At 44.0% G+C, this 18,985-nt stretch overlaps 1 protein-coding gene across 2 annotated transcripts in view; it reads right to left on the bottom strand.

Annotated features, from left to right (window-relative positions):
- Positions 1–10,380, bottom strand: part of LOC133628541 (activated RNA polymerase II transcriptional coactivator p15-like) — a 42,353-nt gene extending 31,973 nt beyond the window's left edge. Inside the window, exons 1-2 of one of the 2 annotated variants that reach the window (XM_062016849.1) lie at positions 10,144–10,380; positions 1,500–1,572 (exon numbers count right to left, since the gene is read on the bottom strand). In XM_062016849.1, coding sequence (XP_061872833.1) covers positions 1,500–1,571 — 72 coding nt within the window. In that variant the 5' untranslated portion in view covers position 1,572; positions 10,144–10,380. Of the gene's footprint in view, positions 1–1,499; positions 1,573–3,502; positions 3,568–10,143 lie in introns of those variants that run through there. The other variant, XM_062016850.1, reaches the window with a different exon arrangement.
- Between the last annotated feature and the right edge of the window lie 8,605 nt (positions 10,381–18,985).

Below are 18,985 nucleotides of genomic sequence, written 5' to 3'. Positions count from 1 at the left end.
GCCCAGATGGGTTATTGAGTCTCCTTCTCTGGAGACATTCAAAATCTGCTTGGATGAGTTCCTGTGTGATCTACTCTAGGTGGTCCTGCTCTGGCAAGGGGGTTGGACTAGATGATCTTCCAAGGTCCCTTCCAACCCTTAAGATTCTGTGATTCTACTAATGATTATATAGGAATCATGCCTGCCCTGAAGAAATAGTAGTACAAAGATACAAAAAAATTAGTCTCACCTGCTAGAATCATATTGTAGATAATCTCTTTTAAAGACAAACAGTTCCAACAAATACAAGAGGTTGTCAGAAAACAAACAAACGAACAAAAACACCTTATTGACCACTGAAGCAGATTGTTAGACTATTGTCTTTTCAGGAATACATTTCACAGAATCTCAAGGGCTGGAAGGGACCTCAAAAGATCATCTAGTTCAACTCCCCTGCCAGAGCAGGATCACCTAGAGTAAGTCACAAACGAACTCATCCAGGTGGATTTTGAATTTCTCCTGAGAAGGAGATTCAACAATCCATCTGGGCAGTCTGTTTCCAGTGCTCCCTCACTCTCATAGTGAAGAAATTTCCCTAAGAAAACAAACAAAAAAAATCCACAAAAAAAATCATCACCTGACCTTTTTATCTTATAATAAGATTTGACAAAACACCCAATTTGTTAAACGCAACCAAGTCACATTTGAAGCAGTTCAGTAAAGCAGACAGCCTCTTTGCATACTGCACTAAGACCAGATGTTTGCATTACCAACAGGCATTTCTTAAAAAGATAGAATACAACAGTGAATTTAGTTTTATTCCTAATTACTGGCACATATATATAAACATAAGTTAAATAACTATTAAAAATAAATAAGACTAAATTTATGCATTTTAAACCATTAATGTTAAAATTGGCAACTCAAAGAAATTCAGTTTGGCTCATCTTTTAAGTGAGAAACTGGCAGACGGCATTACAATAAATACTGTATTTCTGTATTTACTGAAATACAGAAACAGAGAAAAAGAACGTGTGAATGTGTTAAACAAGAGGTACATCAATGACAAGCCAAGTAGAGGTTTTTGGTTTGGATTTGCAAGTAATCCAGATACCAAAATGATGGAGGCCACATGGGATGTCTTCAAAATTAGTCCAAATTCTTGCCACCAGGAGTAGCTTATACAGAAACCTTCTATCACTTGCCAAAAAGCAGCAAAGAATTCCAGGCAACTTGGGGCTAGATATATGAAAAACTGATGAAAACAAAATGCAACTTTTTTTAAATTGTTTTGGGACTGTTTGCAAAAAACATCCACCTAAACCTTATTCTTGGGAGGTTTGAGGGGTAAGTTCTGTTGGCTTCTGATGTTTTGAGGGTTTTTTTTTTTTTCCCTTTAAGTGTCTGATAAATCACATGGAATGATATACATTTTGTGACATAACACTCCCCTAATTCCTTAGCCTCAGCCTGAAATATAAGAGTTAATACAGTATTCATAAACTGCATATAACATTTACCTTTTTATCAACTTCACTATCTGAATCACTGGCAGATGAGCTCGAAGACACTAGTTCCTTTGACTTAGGCATTCTAGAAAAAGAAAGATAACATGGGAATACTATACAATGAATATGTCCCATTATGACAAGAAAGTCACCTTTAAACCTGTTTGTAAAGGCTCATCTTATTAAAAATCTTTATGAAGGCTTTCCTTAACTCTATCCCAGCTCCAATCAGGACCTGTCTTCTCATATAAACTTTGAGATCCCATCAACAATGTGCATTAAACACCCTTCCCTCTTATATCTCTTCCTTTTTTTTTTTTGCTGCAACTGCCTTAAATGCAATGTGTAAACAATTCAGAATCTAAAAAAGGGACACTTGTTTGTCAGTTTCATATACCACTGGGCTTGCTAAAAAATAATGTATAAAATATAGCACAATATCGTTCTCCAGTTAAGTTATCAATATTAAATTCATAGACAATTAAGGCCTCAGCAGTATCTGTATTCTCACATGGATATTTCATCTAATCAGATTTGCAAGCAACAGCTGTATAATCATCATACATGAAGCTAACGTTTCCATCAATAGTACAGAAGTCTGAAAAAAAGCATCTTAGTTACAGTGAACTACAGTATTGCAATTAATATTTGCACTGCAGCTTCACCACATCAGTCACTAGATTCTATTCAAACAAGCAGACATTCAACTTTCCTTGAATGTATGCAGCCAAATGTGCTTCTACATCTCTCTAGTATGCAAACATGTGGTTAATTACAGCAGCTGAACATCTTACTTGCTGCTAGTAACTCTGTAACAAATAAATAGGTCATCTGTTCTTTCAGAATAAAAATAAGCATCACAAGGAGATACTGTTTAGAATAAACTACAGCTAGGAAAAGGTAATAAAAGATTAAAGCAGTACATCTCATGAAAGAAAAATGAATATCGCTGCTTCTAAATTGGCAATGAAATAAATAATGCGCAAAGAAAAAGACGGAGACTAAATAATACTAATGACTCAATAATAGAGCAAATTCTATCGTAATAGTTTGGAGCACAACGACGGAAGCTATAGCACTGAACATGAAACAGGCTATGGGAAGCACATGTAAGCCATGCTGCATGATGAAAGCAGAGAAGAGACGGAACGAGACAATGCAAAATAAGCATGGTAATTACGTGAAATTGGGAAGCCTAAAAAGTCTGAAATGGGGGGGAAGAAGGGGGGCCGAAGGCAACAGCAGAGGATAATCCCGGAGTCCGCATCAGGATGAGTGAGTAACAATATGGAGGAAGATGGAGGCGGAAGCTAGAGGAAAAAGAAATAGGAAGTGATGGGTGCCCCTCGGGAGAAACTAGGAGGCAGAGGCTGAGGAAACACCGCAACACCGGGGAGAGCAAGAGAGGAACGAGACAGGCCAAGCAAAGATGGGAAAAAGAAAGAAGAGAAAGACAAGCCAGTACGAGCTAGGAACACCAGCTAGGATCCCAGACGCCATTTTCCTCCCCTCTCCCTCTTTTCTACGGCTCATGTTGCACCCTCCCCCCCCCAAAGAAAAAGAACAAGGGGCCGATACTGGGGCGCGGGCAAGGACGCCCAGGTCCTCCCAGGGCAAGGTGGTATCAAAAAGTGCAGATTACTGGCAGCAAAGTGGAGAAAAAGCAACACATTAAAAAAAAAAAAAAAAAAAGTCAGGGGTCGTCAGCGGGGAAGGTCAGATCCCGGCGTCGAGGGAGCAGAGCCGGACGGTTCCCCACCGTCCTTTTCTCTCTCACTCAAATTCTTCCCTCCTCCCCCCCCAACATAGCAGCGGCTCCTCCACCCGCCCTAGGCCCTTTCCATAGCAGGGCATTCCTCCCACAGGCACTAGAGGAAAAGGTGAAGCCTTAGTCACACGATTACCCAGTGCACCTCCCCCGCCCCAGCCAGAAGGGGCCGAATGTCCAACAGCTAATGGATGGAAAAAACGACACCAACCCCAACTAAACACAAAAGAAAACTCCCAATACTCACATCCTACGCGGCCCACCTACACTAGAGAAATAGAAGTGACGCAGCGCGGAGTCCCCGCCCTTGCTCTGGACCACGTGGCAGAGGGCGAGTGTGCTTAAAGGAGACGTGCCCCTTCGTTACTTGTTCCTACTTCTCCAGCTTCGGCTGGGATAGCAAAACTGAGGTGCGGAACAAACTCGGTTAAGGGTTATAAAGCAGGTATGTATTGCCCCGGCGGGTGAGGGAGATACTTCTGCCCGGCTCGCACACCCTATTGTCTAATAAAGGGCTACTTATAGGGTACGGGTAGGGGTATGCATAAGCGCCTATTCATGACCTATCCCCTCTTCATATTGTAATAAGTCCCCTTCCAGTTTACACTTGTACAGTGTCTCTGGTAGATTTCCATGCCATGGAACAGGATGCAAACAATTCTGTTTTCCACATTCCAAGTCCTTCTTATCTGCAGCTGTCTGCATACCAGCTTCTTAGTTATCAGCATTCAGGGTCTTCAAGACCTTTACTAAGGAGCCAGCGGTTTGAATTCCAGTGAGCTGAGGTTTCTTATCATGGTGTTAGTTTACAGTGAATTGGGTCTTTCTGACTTTCTCAGGCCTTTCCTTTCTGTATGTCTGCTTTTGCCCATCAATTCCCCCCTGTCTTTTAATATGGGCAAATTCATTTGCCAAATGCATTTCTACCTCTAGAAGGGGAATTGGTAAGCAATTCACTTGTAGCTCACCTTTCAATGCATTTTCATGGGCACTAGACATGGAAGACAAAATTGTTAGTTGTCATTGCATTCTCCAATTTCAAATAAACAGCACAGCAGAGAAAACAAAGCTAACTGAGACTAGTATCAAAAGGACTATAATGGGGTGACACATCTTATTTAGGATGCCAGTCGTGGTAGGGGACCATCCAAACAGCACATCCCACCAATGCTTGTTTGCGTCTTCTCTTACTCATTTCAGTACCCTGGTTATTCCCCCGGTGTCATAGTGGACTGTTATTGGGGTCTTTTTTCCCATTTTCTTGGACCTCGTTTAAAATTTTGATCAAATCCCAATGTTTCTTTAATTGCGTCACCAATGTAAGATTCATTCAAATAGGTACAGGTGATAATTTGGGAAGTGTTGTATAATTTTATTTTATCAGTCAGATATGACTGGTGCCAAATAAGAAAAGTCACACCCAACAATCTTAACAAAGTTACAAATACAGAAATTAGAATGATTCTTACTGTCCATGATTATCTTTCTTATCTATTACTATAGAGATGCAAGCAGTCCTTAAACACACACAACCTTGGCCAATATGTACAAGTACAGGCTTCTGGTTAGCATCTGGATGGATCTCAAAGTGACAGATGCTTTGCTCAGTGTCAAGGCAGATGTCTTGGGCATCGAGTCTACTATTTTCATAGATGAGTCCTTGTTGCTTTCGAGTAATGCAAGGCTCCAAATTTACAATTTGCCACTTCCCATACACCATTCGTGCCCATGTTCTGTGTTCAGAAGGATAGAGCACGGTTTTATCATGGTTTAGTCCTAAGGTAAGCGTTACGTACAGTCAACACAAAGGCTGTGGCAGTATCAGTGATGAGGTCATAGGTAAAATTTAACAGAATCCACCAGGACTGAAGCTCCCTCTCTAAGTCTGTGGCACTGTTCCAAACCACTTTCCGGATTTCGGTGGGGAAAATACCTTCACCATCCTCTTGTATAATTAGGGCAGCAACCGACTGCATCCATAATTGTGCCTGTATGCAACTGAGGGCCAAAGAAACATTGTCTTGGACTGTACCGAGTGTGTTCGCTACCAATTCATGGTATTGCTCTTCTATCTTTTCCCACCTTGGTAACACTTTTGCTAAGAGCCACTTGCTATTTCCTAACACTAACAGAGAATATTGCAAAGGTTGTTGTAGTCTTATCAGATCACTATTTGCAGTGACCAAACAAATTACGGGCAACAATGCGTTTGCTCAGATACTTATACAGGGCTTCGACTCCCCAATGAGACTTTCTATGTTCAGCCATGATTATAGCCCAAAGTAATGTGCTAGGCACCACTACTTTCCCTTGTGGTGTTGTAGCCCAACCATTTTCCTCTGTTTTTCCCCCTAAATCCTGAATCAATTTCTGGTCTTCTTTTGAATAGTTGATTGGGGTTTTTCCATCTGGAATCAGAGACTGTATCTCTGCTGTACCTTTTTCAGCTGCCCTCTTTGCTTCCTGGTCCGCCATGGAATTGCCTACCTCTTGTGCAGTTGTTCCCTTTTGGTGAGCTTTGCAATGCATAATTGCTACTTGCTTTGGTAACTGTACAGCTTCTAACAGTTTGAGAATTTCCTCTGCATGTTTTATGTACTTCCCTTGGGTGGATAAGAGTCCTCTTTCTCTCCAGACCGCTCCATGGGCGTGAACCACTCCAAAGGCATATTTGGAATCTGTCCAAATGTTAATTTTCCTCTCTTTAGCAAGCTCTAATGCTCGAGTTAAAGCTATTATTTCAGCCTTTTGTACAGAGGTGCCTGAGGTGAGTGGCCCAGACTCTATTACCTTGTCTGTAGTGGTCACTGCGTACCCTGCTTTGTGCTGTCCATTTTGCTGCCATCTGTATACCATGTGTCCTCAGCATCCTCCAGCGGTTGTTCCTTCAGGTCTGGTTGGCTGGAGTAGACTGCCTCAATGGTTTCCAGGCAATCGTGAGTCACTGGTTCCCCTGTAACTCCACTAAAGAAAGATGCTGGGTTGACAATGTTAGTTACTATTATCTGGACATCATCCTGTTCTACCATAATAGCCTGATATTTGACGAATCTTTGTGGGGATAACCAGTGCCTCCCTTTTGCCTCCAATACGGTGGACACTGTATGAGACACTAACACTGTGATCTGCTGACCCATCATGAAATTATGAGCTTCCTGGATGTTAATTACTACTGCTGCCACTGCTCTTAGGCAGCTAGGCCATCCTCTACTTACTTCATCCAATTGTTTGGAGAAGTATGCCACTGCCCTTCGGTCTGGGCCAAGCTCCTGAGCCAGTATTCCCAGCGCAATTCCTTGCTTTTCATGAGAATAACCAAAAGAGTTTTGTAGGGTCTGGCAAGCCTAAGGCTGGTGGAATGTACGGAGCTCCTTAACTGTCTGTGATCTGGGAGTCTGGCAGATGGTGTGCTGCTCCCAGGGTCCATTCACCAGCTGTGACTTCATATCCTAGATATGTCACCTTTTGCCGGGCTATTTGAGCTTTCTATGGAGAAACTCGATAACCACTTAGTCAGAGAAAATTCAATAAACTTACAGTCCATGCTATATTTTGCTTCTCTGTTACTGTGGCTACCAGGATGTCGTCCACATACCGCAACACTTCCAATCCCAGATGGTCACTCTCACTGCTCTAAATCTTTAGCCAACTGGTTGCCAAAGAGAGTTGGGCTGTTTTTAAAGCCTTATGGGAGCACAGTCCATGTTAGTTGTGTCCTTCTCGCTGTCTCTGGATTCTCCCACTCAAAGGCAAACAGCAGTTGACTCAAGGCTCAAAGGTAGGCAGAAGAAAGCATCCTTTAAATCCAGTACAGTAAACCAGGCCAATTCAGGTTTCAGTTTTGTCAGCAAAGTATATGGGTTGGCCATCACAGGGTATAAATCCTCAGTTATTTTGTTTATGGCCCGAAGGTCCTGAACTATTCTGTAATTCCCATCCATCTTCTTTACTAGTAATATGGGGGTGTTGTATTCAGATTCGCATTCTACTAGTAATCCATATTCCAGAAATCATTCTATGATTGGGCAAATCCCTTTCCTATCCTCTAATCTCAAGGGATATTGTCTCACTCTTACCGGTTTGGCTCCTGGTTTAATTTTAACTGTTATGGGTAAGGCTGTTTTTACTTTGCCAGGCATTTCAGTAGCCCATACCCCAGGGAATGCCTGGTTCACCACTCCTTTGGCACTCTTATCTCTTCAGAGGGACTTATCGGCTAAATTTAAAAGTTCAATTAAGTGGTCACCTCCCACTTTAATTTCTATTCCATCTTTTCCAAATTTTACTTCTGCTTCCAATTTTCCTAATAAATCCCACCCCAATAGTGGCTTGTAGAGTTTGGCATATAAAGAAACTTATGGATCCCCAATTGTTTTCCAATTTAAACTTTAAAGGTTGGAGAAAATATGCCTTTTCACATTGGCCAGTAGCTCTCTTTACCGGTAAAAAATCATCATCTACAGGCGTCAAAGCTTGATTCAATACTGAAAACGTAGCACCAGTATCCACTAGAAATGCAGCCCCTTGTTGTTCCCCTGGACCCCCAGCCAATTCCTTCCATTGTCTCAATATGCTTCCTAAGGGGCTTGCTTGGGGAAATTCCTTGCTCGGTTTTGCTCCGATTATACCTCCGATTCTACCTTTCTCTGACTTCCACAGAAACCATTTTTAGCAACCTACAACTAGTTGTCGTGGTTTGACATGATAGCCTTTTCTGGTAAGGGGGAAGGGACTGTAAAGATGGCTCCTGTAAGAAGTTGCTCGCAACTCTCCCCAGCTCTGAGCCAGACCCACTTCTGGGGCTGAGCCAATTAGATGCCTCCACAATCACTTTTTAAGAAGAAGCCGGAAGAGGAGGTTTCTTCCTCCATCTTCTTCCTTATTCTGCCTTTCTTCTCCTTCTTCTGGCTGGTGGTGGTGCATGGAGTAGGAACAGTGAGAGAAACAACCATGCAGACTCCAAGGTCAGTGATGAAAGAGAGGAGGTGTGCTGGAGCAGAGACTCCCCTGCACTCTATGGAGAGAACTGGTGAAGCTGAGATTTATTTTCATTTCTTTAAAGACCCCGCATCAGCGGTAGAGGCTCATTTTGATAATGAGCCCGTATCAGGGGCAAAGACTCATTTTGCTAAAGCTGACCCTGGACCAGGGGCAGCAATTCACTTCATTAAAGGCCCCAAGCCAGGAACAGTGATTATGTCCGGAGGAGTCCGTGTCCCGTGGGGGGGACCCAACCACTTCACTGCAGACCCCGAGTCAGGGGCAGTGATTTTCATCTTTAAAACTATGGCCAGGAGAGGCCATGTCCCGAAGGAGGGACCCTTTATCACTATGGCCGGAGCAGGCCGTGTCCCGAGGAAGGGACTCAATATCCACAGCTGTAACTGTGGGGAGGAACCCACGACAAAGCAGCTCATCAGTCTTATGCCCAGAAGAGGCCTTGTCCTGACAGAGGCACCCTGTAACTGCAGAAACTGCAACCATGGTGAAGAATCCACACCAGAGATATTCACCAAGGACTGCGTCCCGTGTGAGGGAACCTGTATCGGCAGAAGCCGCAGCTGTTGGGAACAATCCACACCAGAGAAGTTCGTTAAGGACTGTGTTCCGGGGGAGGAACCCCGTGTCGGAGCAGGGGAAGAATGCAAGGAGTCGTCCTCATCTGAGAAGTGAGAAGCGGCAGAGCCCATCTGTGAGAGACTGACCACATCCCCCATTCCCTACCCCCCTGAGCCTTTGAGGGGTGAGGAGGTAGAGATATCGGGAGCAGTGAGCTGGGTCCGGGAAGAAAGGGGGGAGGGAGATCTTAAAGTGCTGGTTGTAATTTTCTCATCATCCTACTCCCTTTTTGCTTTTATTCCATTCTGTTTCTTGTAGAATAAACTTTCCTACTTTCCTCTCAAAGTTGAGTACTGGAGTCTGTTTTGCCCAGAACCGTAATTGGCAGTGAGCCCTCCCTGCTCTTGCCTTAATCCACAACAATCTTGCTTATCTTTTTACTCCCATTTCGCTGGGGCCTCCGCCATCCTAATGAGGGTGGGGGTGAATGGGCGCACCGAGCGACAGACTGTGGTGCTGCTGTGCTAGCTGGGCCAAACCATTACACTAGTAACAACAACAACAACAACAACTCCTGTCCAGGGATTATAAGCACTCAGGGCAATAAAGTGTTTTAGCTTAACCAAATAACACAACAAAGCCTTATAGTAATCCAAACACCAGAACCTGATCCATTCCCGCAATCTGCAGAATCCTGAACCCCCTGTCTACGGAGGAACATGGCACTCCCTTTTCAGAGTGATCAGAACGTCCTCCCTAGTTCTATTCGCCTAACACTTGAAAGTACCTGTGGCGTGATGGGCTCCCGCACCCGGCCAGCAAACCGAAGGTTGGTGGCTTGAGTCTTCCCTCTGCCCGCACGCCACCCCCCCCCCCCCCCGTCTCTGCCAGAATCCAAAGTTTTAGATTTCTACCAAACTCCAGCACTCTGCCATACACCAAACTACTCACAAAACACAGAACAAATTTCCAATGACCTCCATGGATCTCCGCAGTCATGCTGTGAGTCGCCACACAAGCTACCACACACACACAAGCACTCCTCAACACAAGTTAGGGTTAAAATATGCATGGTACTGGTACGGAAATTTTGCAGCAAATATATATGCTGATAGCTACCACACACAGTGCTCCCGCTATCCCAGCGAGGAGCGCCCAAGTTACCATACCAGCTAACTCCCCAGGGCCGAGCAGTATCACCCTCTCACCAGATGCAAGGGGTGCTTATACTCCCCTTACGACTTACAGGGTCTTGGTGAGCTCCTCGTCACAGCGTGAGGCTTACGGACTTGTCCCCTTTACCCCTGCAGGCTTTCCCAATTTACATACCTGGTCTGCTGGCCGGGCTCTTCCCCTGCAGTGATCAGATGGGGATGAGAGACTCTCCAGAGAAACAGTCTGGTGGCATTGCCTAGAATGTCCCACACCCCACCCGGTCCAGCAGCCAGGCAGAGAGGGTCTCCTGCCTGGCTCGCCAATTGATGTGCAGAACAAACTCTATAACATGGTTAAGGGTTATAAAGCAGATATGTATTGTGCCGGCGTGTGAGGGAGATACTTCTGCCCAGCTCGCACACCCTATTGTCTAATAAAGGGCTACTTATAGGGTACAGGTAGGGGTATGCATAAGCGCCTATTACATATTCATGACCTATCCCCTCTTCATATTGTAATAAGTCCCCTTCCAGTTTACACTTGTACAGTGTCTCTGGTAGATTTCCATGCCATGGAACAGGATGCAAACAATTCTGTTTTCCACATTCCAAGTCCTTCTTATCTGCAGCTGTCTGCATACCAGCTTCTTAGTTATCAGCATTCAGGGTCTTCAAGGCCTTTACTAAGGAGCCAGCGGTTTGAATTTCAGTGAGCTGAGGTTTCTTATCATGTGAATTGGGTCTTTCTGACTTTCTCAGGCCTTTCCCTTCTGTATGTCTGCTTTTGCCCATCAGAACAAATAAACAAGTATCTCATGAAGCTAGTCCCCACATCTGCTGCTTCATTCCAATCAAGGAAAGTCTGCGGGGCTGATGGCAGGGCCAGGCCTTCACCAGCTGTCGTCCTCCACCGAGGAGTTGTGAAGAGGTGCCTGAAGGAGATCCTTTAATACCTAAAAGGAGCCCTTAAAAAAACAATCTATAAATTGTTGTTTTCTTTTGCACGCTGTAGTGGTTCCTTGATCTCGTTTAGAGCCGCCTCACCAGCAGCCATTGATTAATAGGTAGATAGATAAGTTTAGGTTATGGAAGCTTGCTTATTAAAGCTTACAATATTAGCTAGAAAATCGAACATATAGTTTTATGAAATTGCTAGCCTTGTAAGCCCACAGACAGAGCTATTGCTTACTTAGGATAACACAGCTATTGTTTAGCGCTGATAACTACAAGGCCGATTTTGTCCTTTAGTTATAAACAGAACTACCAGCTAGAGATGACAGAGCTAGTGCTTAGGATGACAGATCATTAGGTCAGTTCTATAGTTTGGACATTGCTTAACGCTGATAACTACAAGGCCAGCTTAGCCCTAAATAGAACTACTATCTGAGGATGACAGAACTTTTACCTAGGATAACAAACCGTTTGGCCTTTATTTCCTGTCCTGCGGTTTGGACAAATGTCCAAGACCCAGAGGTGAAAAGTACACTGCAAGGAAGACTCGGATCTTAATTTAGCAGCGACCCTCGGCGACCACTGAAGGAAGCGAGAAGACACCAAAAGAGGCGTGATGGAGGCGTAACTTGGGAGGACCAAGAAGGGACTGTGGGCAGGCCCTTTCCTGGAAATGTAATGAATATTCACATTTGCTGTAAATATAAACTGAAAATCCAAAGGCTGAAGTGAACACGTTTGGTGGAGAAATCCCTCGTGTTCCCCAGCGCTGCAATAAAGAATACCTGCTTAATAATCACATTGGCTATTGAGTCCTGTCTGACTTCTTCATGGCATCACCATACCCCACAGTAAAGGAAATGCTGTGAGGCAGTGTAGTTGTGTTGACTTTGCATACTGAAACCACAGCACCTGAAGCTCTGTTCAGGAAAATGCCAGCTCCCCTTTTTTTCACTGGGTGACTTGTGGGGTTTTTTTGTCTTCCATAGGGGCTTTGCGAGTGGGAGGCTGTGAACCTTATGACTTCCATCTTGTTAGGTCAAGTGCAGGTCTGATGTGATGGGGAGAGAAAGTTAAATAGAAAAATAAAAGGTCAATTTCTGTTCTAAACACTTTTTAAAAAGCTCTCCAAGAAAAACAACAACAAGAATTTGACAATCTTGCCTATTTCTATAGTATGTTTACAGCAGAATGCTGCATCATAAGTGCTCTGCTGAGGCAGTTTCCTGTGTCAGGATTTGAAGGGCAGTAAGTTTACTTCATCTAAACAAGTATGCAACAACTTGCAACATAAACCAAAGTGACACCTCTTTGGAGAGGAGGTGAGGAAAGGGTTCCCTATACCCATGTGTAAGAAATAAATTTTCTCAAGATTCAGGTCAGACTCTGCAGTGAAGAACTTTTATTACACATTATTGCAAGAGCAGGTGTCCTAGCTAGTAGGCATACCTGATGGATACAAAGTTTGGCTTTTTATTCCCTATTCCCATTGGTTAGATACTCCAAGGTGTGCAAGTTACTGGGACACTTTAAATTTCCATGAGAATGTTGCCCCTGTTTACATCTTCCACTGTAGTGGTTTTCCCTGGGCCAGGTTTTGGTAGCGATGGGGGGGCTACAGGGGTGGCTTCTTTAAACAAAGATTTGCCAGAAGCTTCCCCTGTAGCTGATAGGGCTAATGCCAGTCAGTTCTAAGATGGACCCACAGTTGATGAAGGCCTGGCTAATTAATGATGGAGGTAATGCCTCTGTGAATAATGCATTTGAGAAGGGGAAGAAGTTGTTGCTGCAGTTGCTAAACTGCAGTATGTCATAATTTAGCAAGGAGCAGCTTTTGCTTGGTAACAGGAGGAGGGGGTTGCAGTGAAGACCCGGTAAAGAGTTTTTGGACTCTCCCCCGGCTCCTGGGTTCATACCCACCTCTGGCCCGGCTGGGCCAATCTGGTGCCTCTGCAATCACTATTTAAAGATGGGAATTTGAAGTGCTGGCAAGAGGTGTATGAGTGATACAAGATGGAAGTGACCATGCGGACCCCACAGTCAGAGAAGGAGGAAGGAAGGAGGAGCACCAGACCAGAGACCCCACTGCAAGCCATGGTGAGAATGCAGGCTGTACCCCTGCAGCCCATGCAGGGCCATGGCAGGACTGAGAGCCACCAGCAGCTCTGTGTGAGTGCACCCCGACGGGCAAGGGACTGTGTGGGGAGGTGGCCATGGCGCAAGCCATGCTGGAGAGCCTGCACACCGCAGAGCAGACCCACACAAGAGGCAGAGAGGAGCTGCAGCCTTTGGGATAAATGCATGTCAGAGCAGCCTGTGCAGGGCTTCTGTGTGTGTGAGCTACCCCACAGACGTGCAGGGAGGACTGCTGTGGAGCCCACCTGCCCTGAGGAGGGACAAATGGCAGAAGCTATCAGGAATAGACTGACTGCCCTCCTGAGCCGTTCAGGGTGGAGAGGAGGTAAAAACACTGGGATCAGGGCTCTGAGCCCGAGAAGAGGGGAGGAGTGGGGAGAAGGTGGTCTTAAAGGGCTGGTCGGACTCTTCATTGTTGCACCACTCTGTGTTGTTTTATGTTTGTTATGTTTGGGGGTTTTATGGTTATGCTTTAGTTGATGTTGCATTAAATTATTTTCTGTTTTCTTCCCCAAGTCGGGTAGCCTGGTTTGTTTTGTCCTGGACCTTGAGGGGCAATTAAGCTCTCCCTGCCCTTTGGCAATCCTCAAGTCTTTGGTACTTGAGGTTAATGTGGTCTGTTCTCTGATGGGCCTAAACCAGGACACAGTAACAGGGAGTGAGAATGTGAAAGTATGTCTGCAGACACCAAGGTGAAGGAGGGGGAGGAGGTGCTTAGGCCCTGGAAGAAAGACTCCCCTGTGACCTGTGGTGAAGGCCATGGTGACTCAGGCTGTACCCCTGCAGTCCATGGAGGATAACGGGGGAGCAGAGATCTACTCACTGCTCATAGAGGACCACACAGAGTGGGTGGATTCCTGAAGGAGGCTGTGACTCCATTGGAAGCACCCAGGAGCAAGTTCCTGGCAGGACCTGGGAGCCTGTGAGGAGAGAGGATCCCACACCAGAGAGCAGGTTTGCTGCCCGGACTTATCAGTCTTAAGGAACCCATGTTGGAGCAGTCTCTTCCTTAAGGGCTGTTCTCCTGGTGCATGACCTGCATTGGGGCAGTGTGTGAAGAGCTGCCCCTGTGGGAGGCCCCATGCCAGAGCAGTTCATGAAGAACTGTAGCCCATGGGAAGGACTTGTGTTGGAGAAGTTTGGGAAGGACTATCTCCTGTAAGAGGGACCCCACACTATAACAGTGGGGTGTGTGTAGAGGCCTCCCCCTGAGAAGCAGCAGTGGCAGAGTTAATCTGTAATGAACTGACCGTAACCCCCAACCCCTGTGCCACTGGAAGGAGAGGAAAGAGAGTCCTGGAGGAGGGAGGGGTGGGGGAAGGTGTTTTAAGATTTGATTTTATTTCTCATTTTCCTGTTTTGTTTTGATTGTTCACTAATAAATCAAACCTTTTCTTCCCAAGTTGAGGCTGTTTTGCCTGTGACATTAATTGCTGAGCAATCTCCCTGTCCTTATCTGAACTCACAAAACTCTTGTTTTATTTCTCTCTCTCCTGTCCAGTTTAGGAGGGTGTCATGGTTTGACATGACAGCCATTTCTGGTAAAGGGGAAGAGGCTGTAAAGATGGCTCCTGTAACAAGTTGCTTGGAACTCTCCCCAGCTCCGAGCAAGACTCACTTCTGGGGCTGAGCCAATTAGACGCCTCCATGATCACTTTTTAAGAAGAAGCCGGAAGAGAAGGCTTCTTCCTGTTTTTTCCTTCTTCAATTCCTTCTTCTTTTCTGGCTGGTGGTGGTGCAAGGAGTTGAAAGAGAGAAAGAAGAAACCATGCAGACTCCAAGGTCAGTGAGGAAAGAAAGGAGGAGGTGTGCTGGAGCAGAGACTCCCCTGCATCCTGTGGAGAGGACTGTTGAAGCAGTGAGTTGTCTACATTTCATTAAAGACCCCGCATCGGAGGCAATGACTCATTTTGCTAAAGACCCCATGCCAGGGGCAGTGACTCTGGAAGGACCCAATATTCACAGAACCTATAACTGTGGGGAAGAACCCATGCCAAAGAAGGTCGTTAAAATTATGGCCAGAAGAGGCCGTGTCCCGTGGGAGGGACCACATATCAGAGCAGGGGAAGAAAGCAAGTAGTCATCCTCCTCTGAGAAGAGAGAAGCGGTAGAGACCATCTGTGAGAGACTGGCCACATCCCCCATTCCCTACCTCCCTGAGCCGTTGAAGGGGGAAGGAAGTAGAGATATTGGGAGCAGTGAGCTGGGCCTGGGAAGAAAGGAAGGATGGGGGAGGGAGATCTTAAAGTGCTGGTTGTAATTTTCTCAATCATCCTGCTCTCTTTTGGCTTTTTGTTCTGTTCTCTTTCTTGTAGGTAGTAGAATAAACTTTCCTACTTTCCTCTCTTAAGTCTAGTACTGGAGTCTGTTTTGCTCAGAACCGTAATTGGCAGTGAACCCTCCCTGCCCTTGTCTCAGTCCAAAATAACCTTGCTTATCTTTTTTCCTGCCATTTTGCGGGGGCCTCCACCATCCTAACAAGGGTGAGAGTGAATGGGGGGCACCGAGCAAGAGACTGTTGTGGTGCTTCTTTTCTAGCTGGGCAAAACCACGACAGAGGAGGAGTGATTGAACGACTTGATGAGCACCTGACACCCAGCCAGGGCTAAACCACCACATCCACCATTCTATTTTAAACATCTCACACCCCTCCTGGATTTATTAGTTCCCTCCTATGATAAGATTTTCAATAGTGCATCCTAATAATTGACACATGATCAATTTCCACTGTTGTTAATGCTAAAGCTCTTTTGTCCTAGTCCCTGTCACATCTGCTATATATTGGAAACCCCCTATATTATACACAAACAAGCTATATCCTACAAAAGCAGCTATATATTGCAAAAACAAGCTACATCCCACAAACACAGCTACATCCTACAGCCACAGCCACATCCTGTAAAAACAACATTGGCATCCTCCACAATTCCCCCCTTTCTTCCATCATACAGTTGTTGATTTTTGCATTTCAACGTACTGTTCCATATGAGACTTCCGAGTTAGACAATATTATTTCACACTTCTGATGACAAATCTTCTTGATTCTCTTCCTTTTCTTTGAGAAGGGGCATTCTAACGTGATATGGTGGTGGCTCCAAAGGCATTTGTTTAGACAATACAGTTTCTATCAATTGTTATACAAGCCCCCTAACACATGAGATTACACAGCACCCAACAGCCATTAATATTCCTGCAACTACTATCAGAGATGTAAAAATGGATACTGTCATCTCTTTCCCTTTCCCAAACCATGATTCTAACTATTCTGTAAGAGTTATCTATTCCTGAATTCTCAGCCAATTCTTCTGCTAATGTTGTAAGACCTTGTAATGACCTGGTTATAGTTCCATCTGGTGCTGTGTTGTTTGGGATAAAGGTACAACATTTGTCACCCAACATAACACAAACTCCTCCTTTTTCTGCTAATATCATATATAAATCTGTTCATTTCTCCCATGCTATTCTACTAGTGGCATCTAATTGTTCTGCAATGCCTTTGATGGCATCCCTTGTATAATTTATAAATCACTGCTGATTATAATAAATATAATTTATCCAATCCACATTTTTGTTTATTGTCATCCACCAAAAGAAAAAATATTCAAAATCTGCCGCTAGTTGATTTCTTGCTTTATGTTCATCAGGAACCCCTCCAGGGACTCCAATCAAATCACAGAATCACAGATAGATTCTATCATCAAATAGATTATAGATTCCTTTTTGTTCTTTTTCCTAGGATATGCAATCCTTTTTCAAATTCCAGGGTGAACAGGATGGCCAATTGAACAAAGGCACATGTGCCTTTTCAATTTTGAGGGAGTACGGACCTTAGGATTCTTCCTCCACAATAGCACCACAGATCTGCCCTGGGGATACTTAAAAGCAATTAATTTCCTCCTTCGTCTTCAGTCACATTCAATGACTCAGTACATATCTCTAATTCTCCAAGGTAACTGGTATCACCTACACCCTGTCATGAGAGATATGCTGTGTGGTTACCAGCCACTGCAGAGAAAGCAGGAGATACTTTGATGTTTTTGGTCTGCAGAGCAGGAAGTAGCAGTGAACTTGCAGGTCTCAGTTCCTCATACAGTTCTTTCTTGGTATAAGGCAATCACACATCTCATTCCCTGTGGATCTTTACTCTGTCCTAATTGAAAGGGAACTACTTGTGCAGTAGGTCTTCCTGAGGCACATGCATAGCAATTACTTTGATTCAGGCTTTGCACTGTATATTTAACCCATTCAATCCAGGCATTTGTATCTTCATATCCTGTTTCAATTTCAAATGTCTTATGTAAAGTTCTTCAGTTACCGTTACTATCATTCGGTGGATTTCATTGTTTTATTTTGGGTAATTCAGTGGGGAGTGTCATCTTTTTACTTTGACTTTTCTTTGGTTTCCACATCACTATTCTGCATCTGGCAACAGGATCTGTTCCACTTATGTCTGCTCCATATCTATAGGTTCTGCTTACTAGCCAATTGGCTTCTTTAACAGTAAGCATTATGAGGTTCCATTCTAAATTTTTACAGTTGGGCTCCACTGTCCCTTTAATCATACTAAGTCTCTTTTTCAGGGGTTTCCCTATAGCATATGAGGCAGTCCATCCATTAAAAGCAGTTGTATACCAAACTTCATTTCATCCAGGACAAGGCAGCCCTCTCTCTGCTCACTCACGATTTTCTGGGCACAAATATTTATCATTACTAACTTTTCTCTGTCTACATTTCCACACTCCAATACTTGACAAGCATCAAACTTAATAGTTTTTCAAATTTTCCCCTCAGTCACATTTATCTGTAGTTTAACTGGATATCCTCTTGCCCCTCTCTACTTATTGTAATTTTTTAAAGCTATACCCTGAATTCCTAATAAACTACAACTCACTATTATAATGATCTCCCTCATTTTCACCAAATGGTTATCTTTTTCTTTCATGTCCCTGCTGGTCTTCAGCCAGCTGGGATTGGGGCGACATGCTGAAACACACCAAACTCACTCAGGATTGCTGAAGGGGGAGTGTTGCCATGAGCAAGTGCTACCATGCTGTTTGTAAGCCCTCAATTTATTGTAAAAAGTTACATGATATCTGTTTCTGCTTTTACATCCTGCTGACCTTCAGACTTAGACTTTGCCTGTTTTCCACTCTCACACTGCTGTTTCTCTCACAGGGCATTCTGTAACATTACCTCATTTGCCAACAATCAGTTTCATAATCTGAAGGTTGGTTTACGTTTTTAGACAATTACCAGTTCTTTGTTCCCACATGTCCCCCAAATTTATATTTTTCTATGCAACAAATAAATATTAACCCAACAATAATTACAAAAAATATTTCTAATACTACCACCTCATCAGTTAGTAACATTTAAGACTGTCTGTTTTTCTGCTGTATACTTATTGTTTCTTCAGTTTTTGATTGTATATATGCCACTGTTTGTCCTTGAACGGAGGATCCACTGGTCCTTTGGGTCTGATGTAATGAGTCCAGCCTTTCTCAGACGTTCTTACTGCCATCTCAGTGGTCAGTAACACTTGGAATGGGCCCTCCCACTCAAATTCCAGTTTAGTTTCTTTCCAGAACTTGATCAGGACCCACTCTCCATACTGGATAGTGTGGACTGCAAACTCAAGCGCTGGCATTTGGATCCAAAAGCACTTAATTCAAAGAATAAGTAATAAATAAATAAATAAATAAATAAGACAAAAAAAGAATACAATCTCAGTACATAATTCTAAAAAAAAAAAAGTCTTTGGTTTAAAGGGCTTTAGACCAGGTTCTCTTCCTCCTGGATGGTGTTTCTTCAGGACCTTTTTGGTTATCTTCTTATAAGGTACACATCATTTATAAATTTGTTTGGCCACTGTATAAATTCCTATATATCCATATTTTCTTAAAACTAAGTCACACATTGCTCGTGTCCCA

The sequence above is a fragment of the Colius striatus genome, chromosome W (genome assembly GCF_028858725.1).
Source record: "Colius striatus isolate bColStr4 chromosome W, bColStr4.1.hap1, whole genome shotgun sequence".
In the NCBI taxonomy this organism is placed as follows: Eukaryota; Metazoa; Chordata; class Aves; order Coliiformes; family Coliidae; genus Colius; species Colius striatus.
Note: the sequence above shows the minus strand (reverse complement) of the source record. Positions and strands in the feature narration are given on the sequence as shown.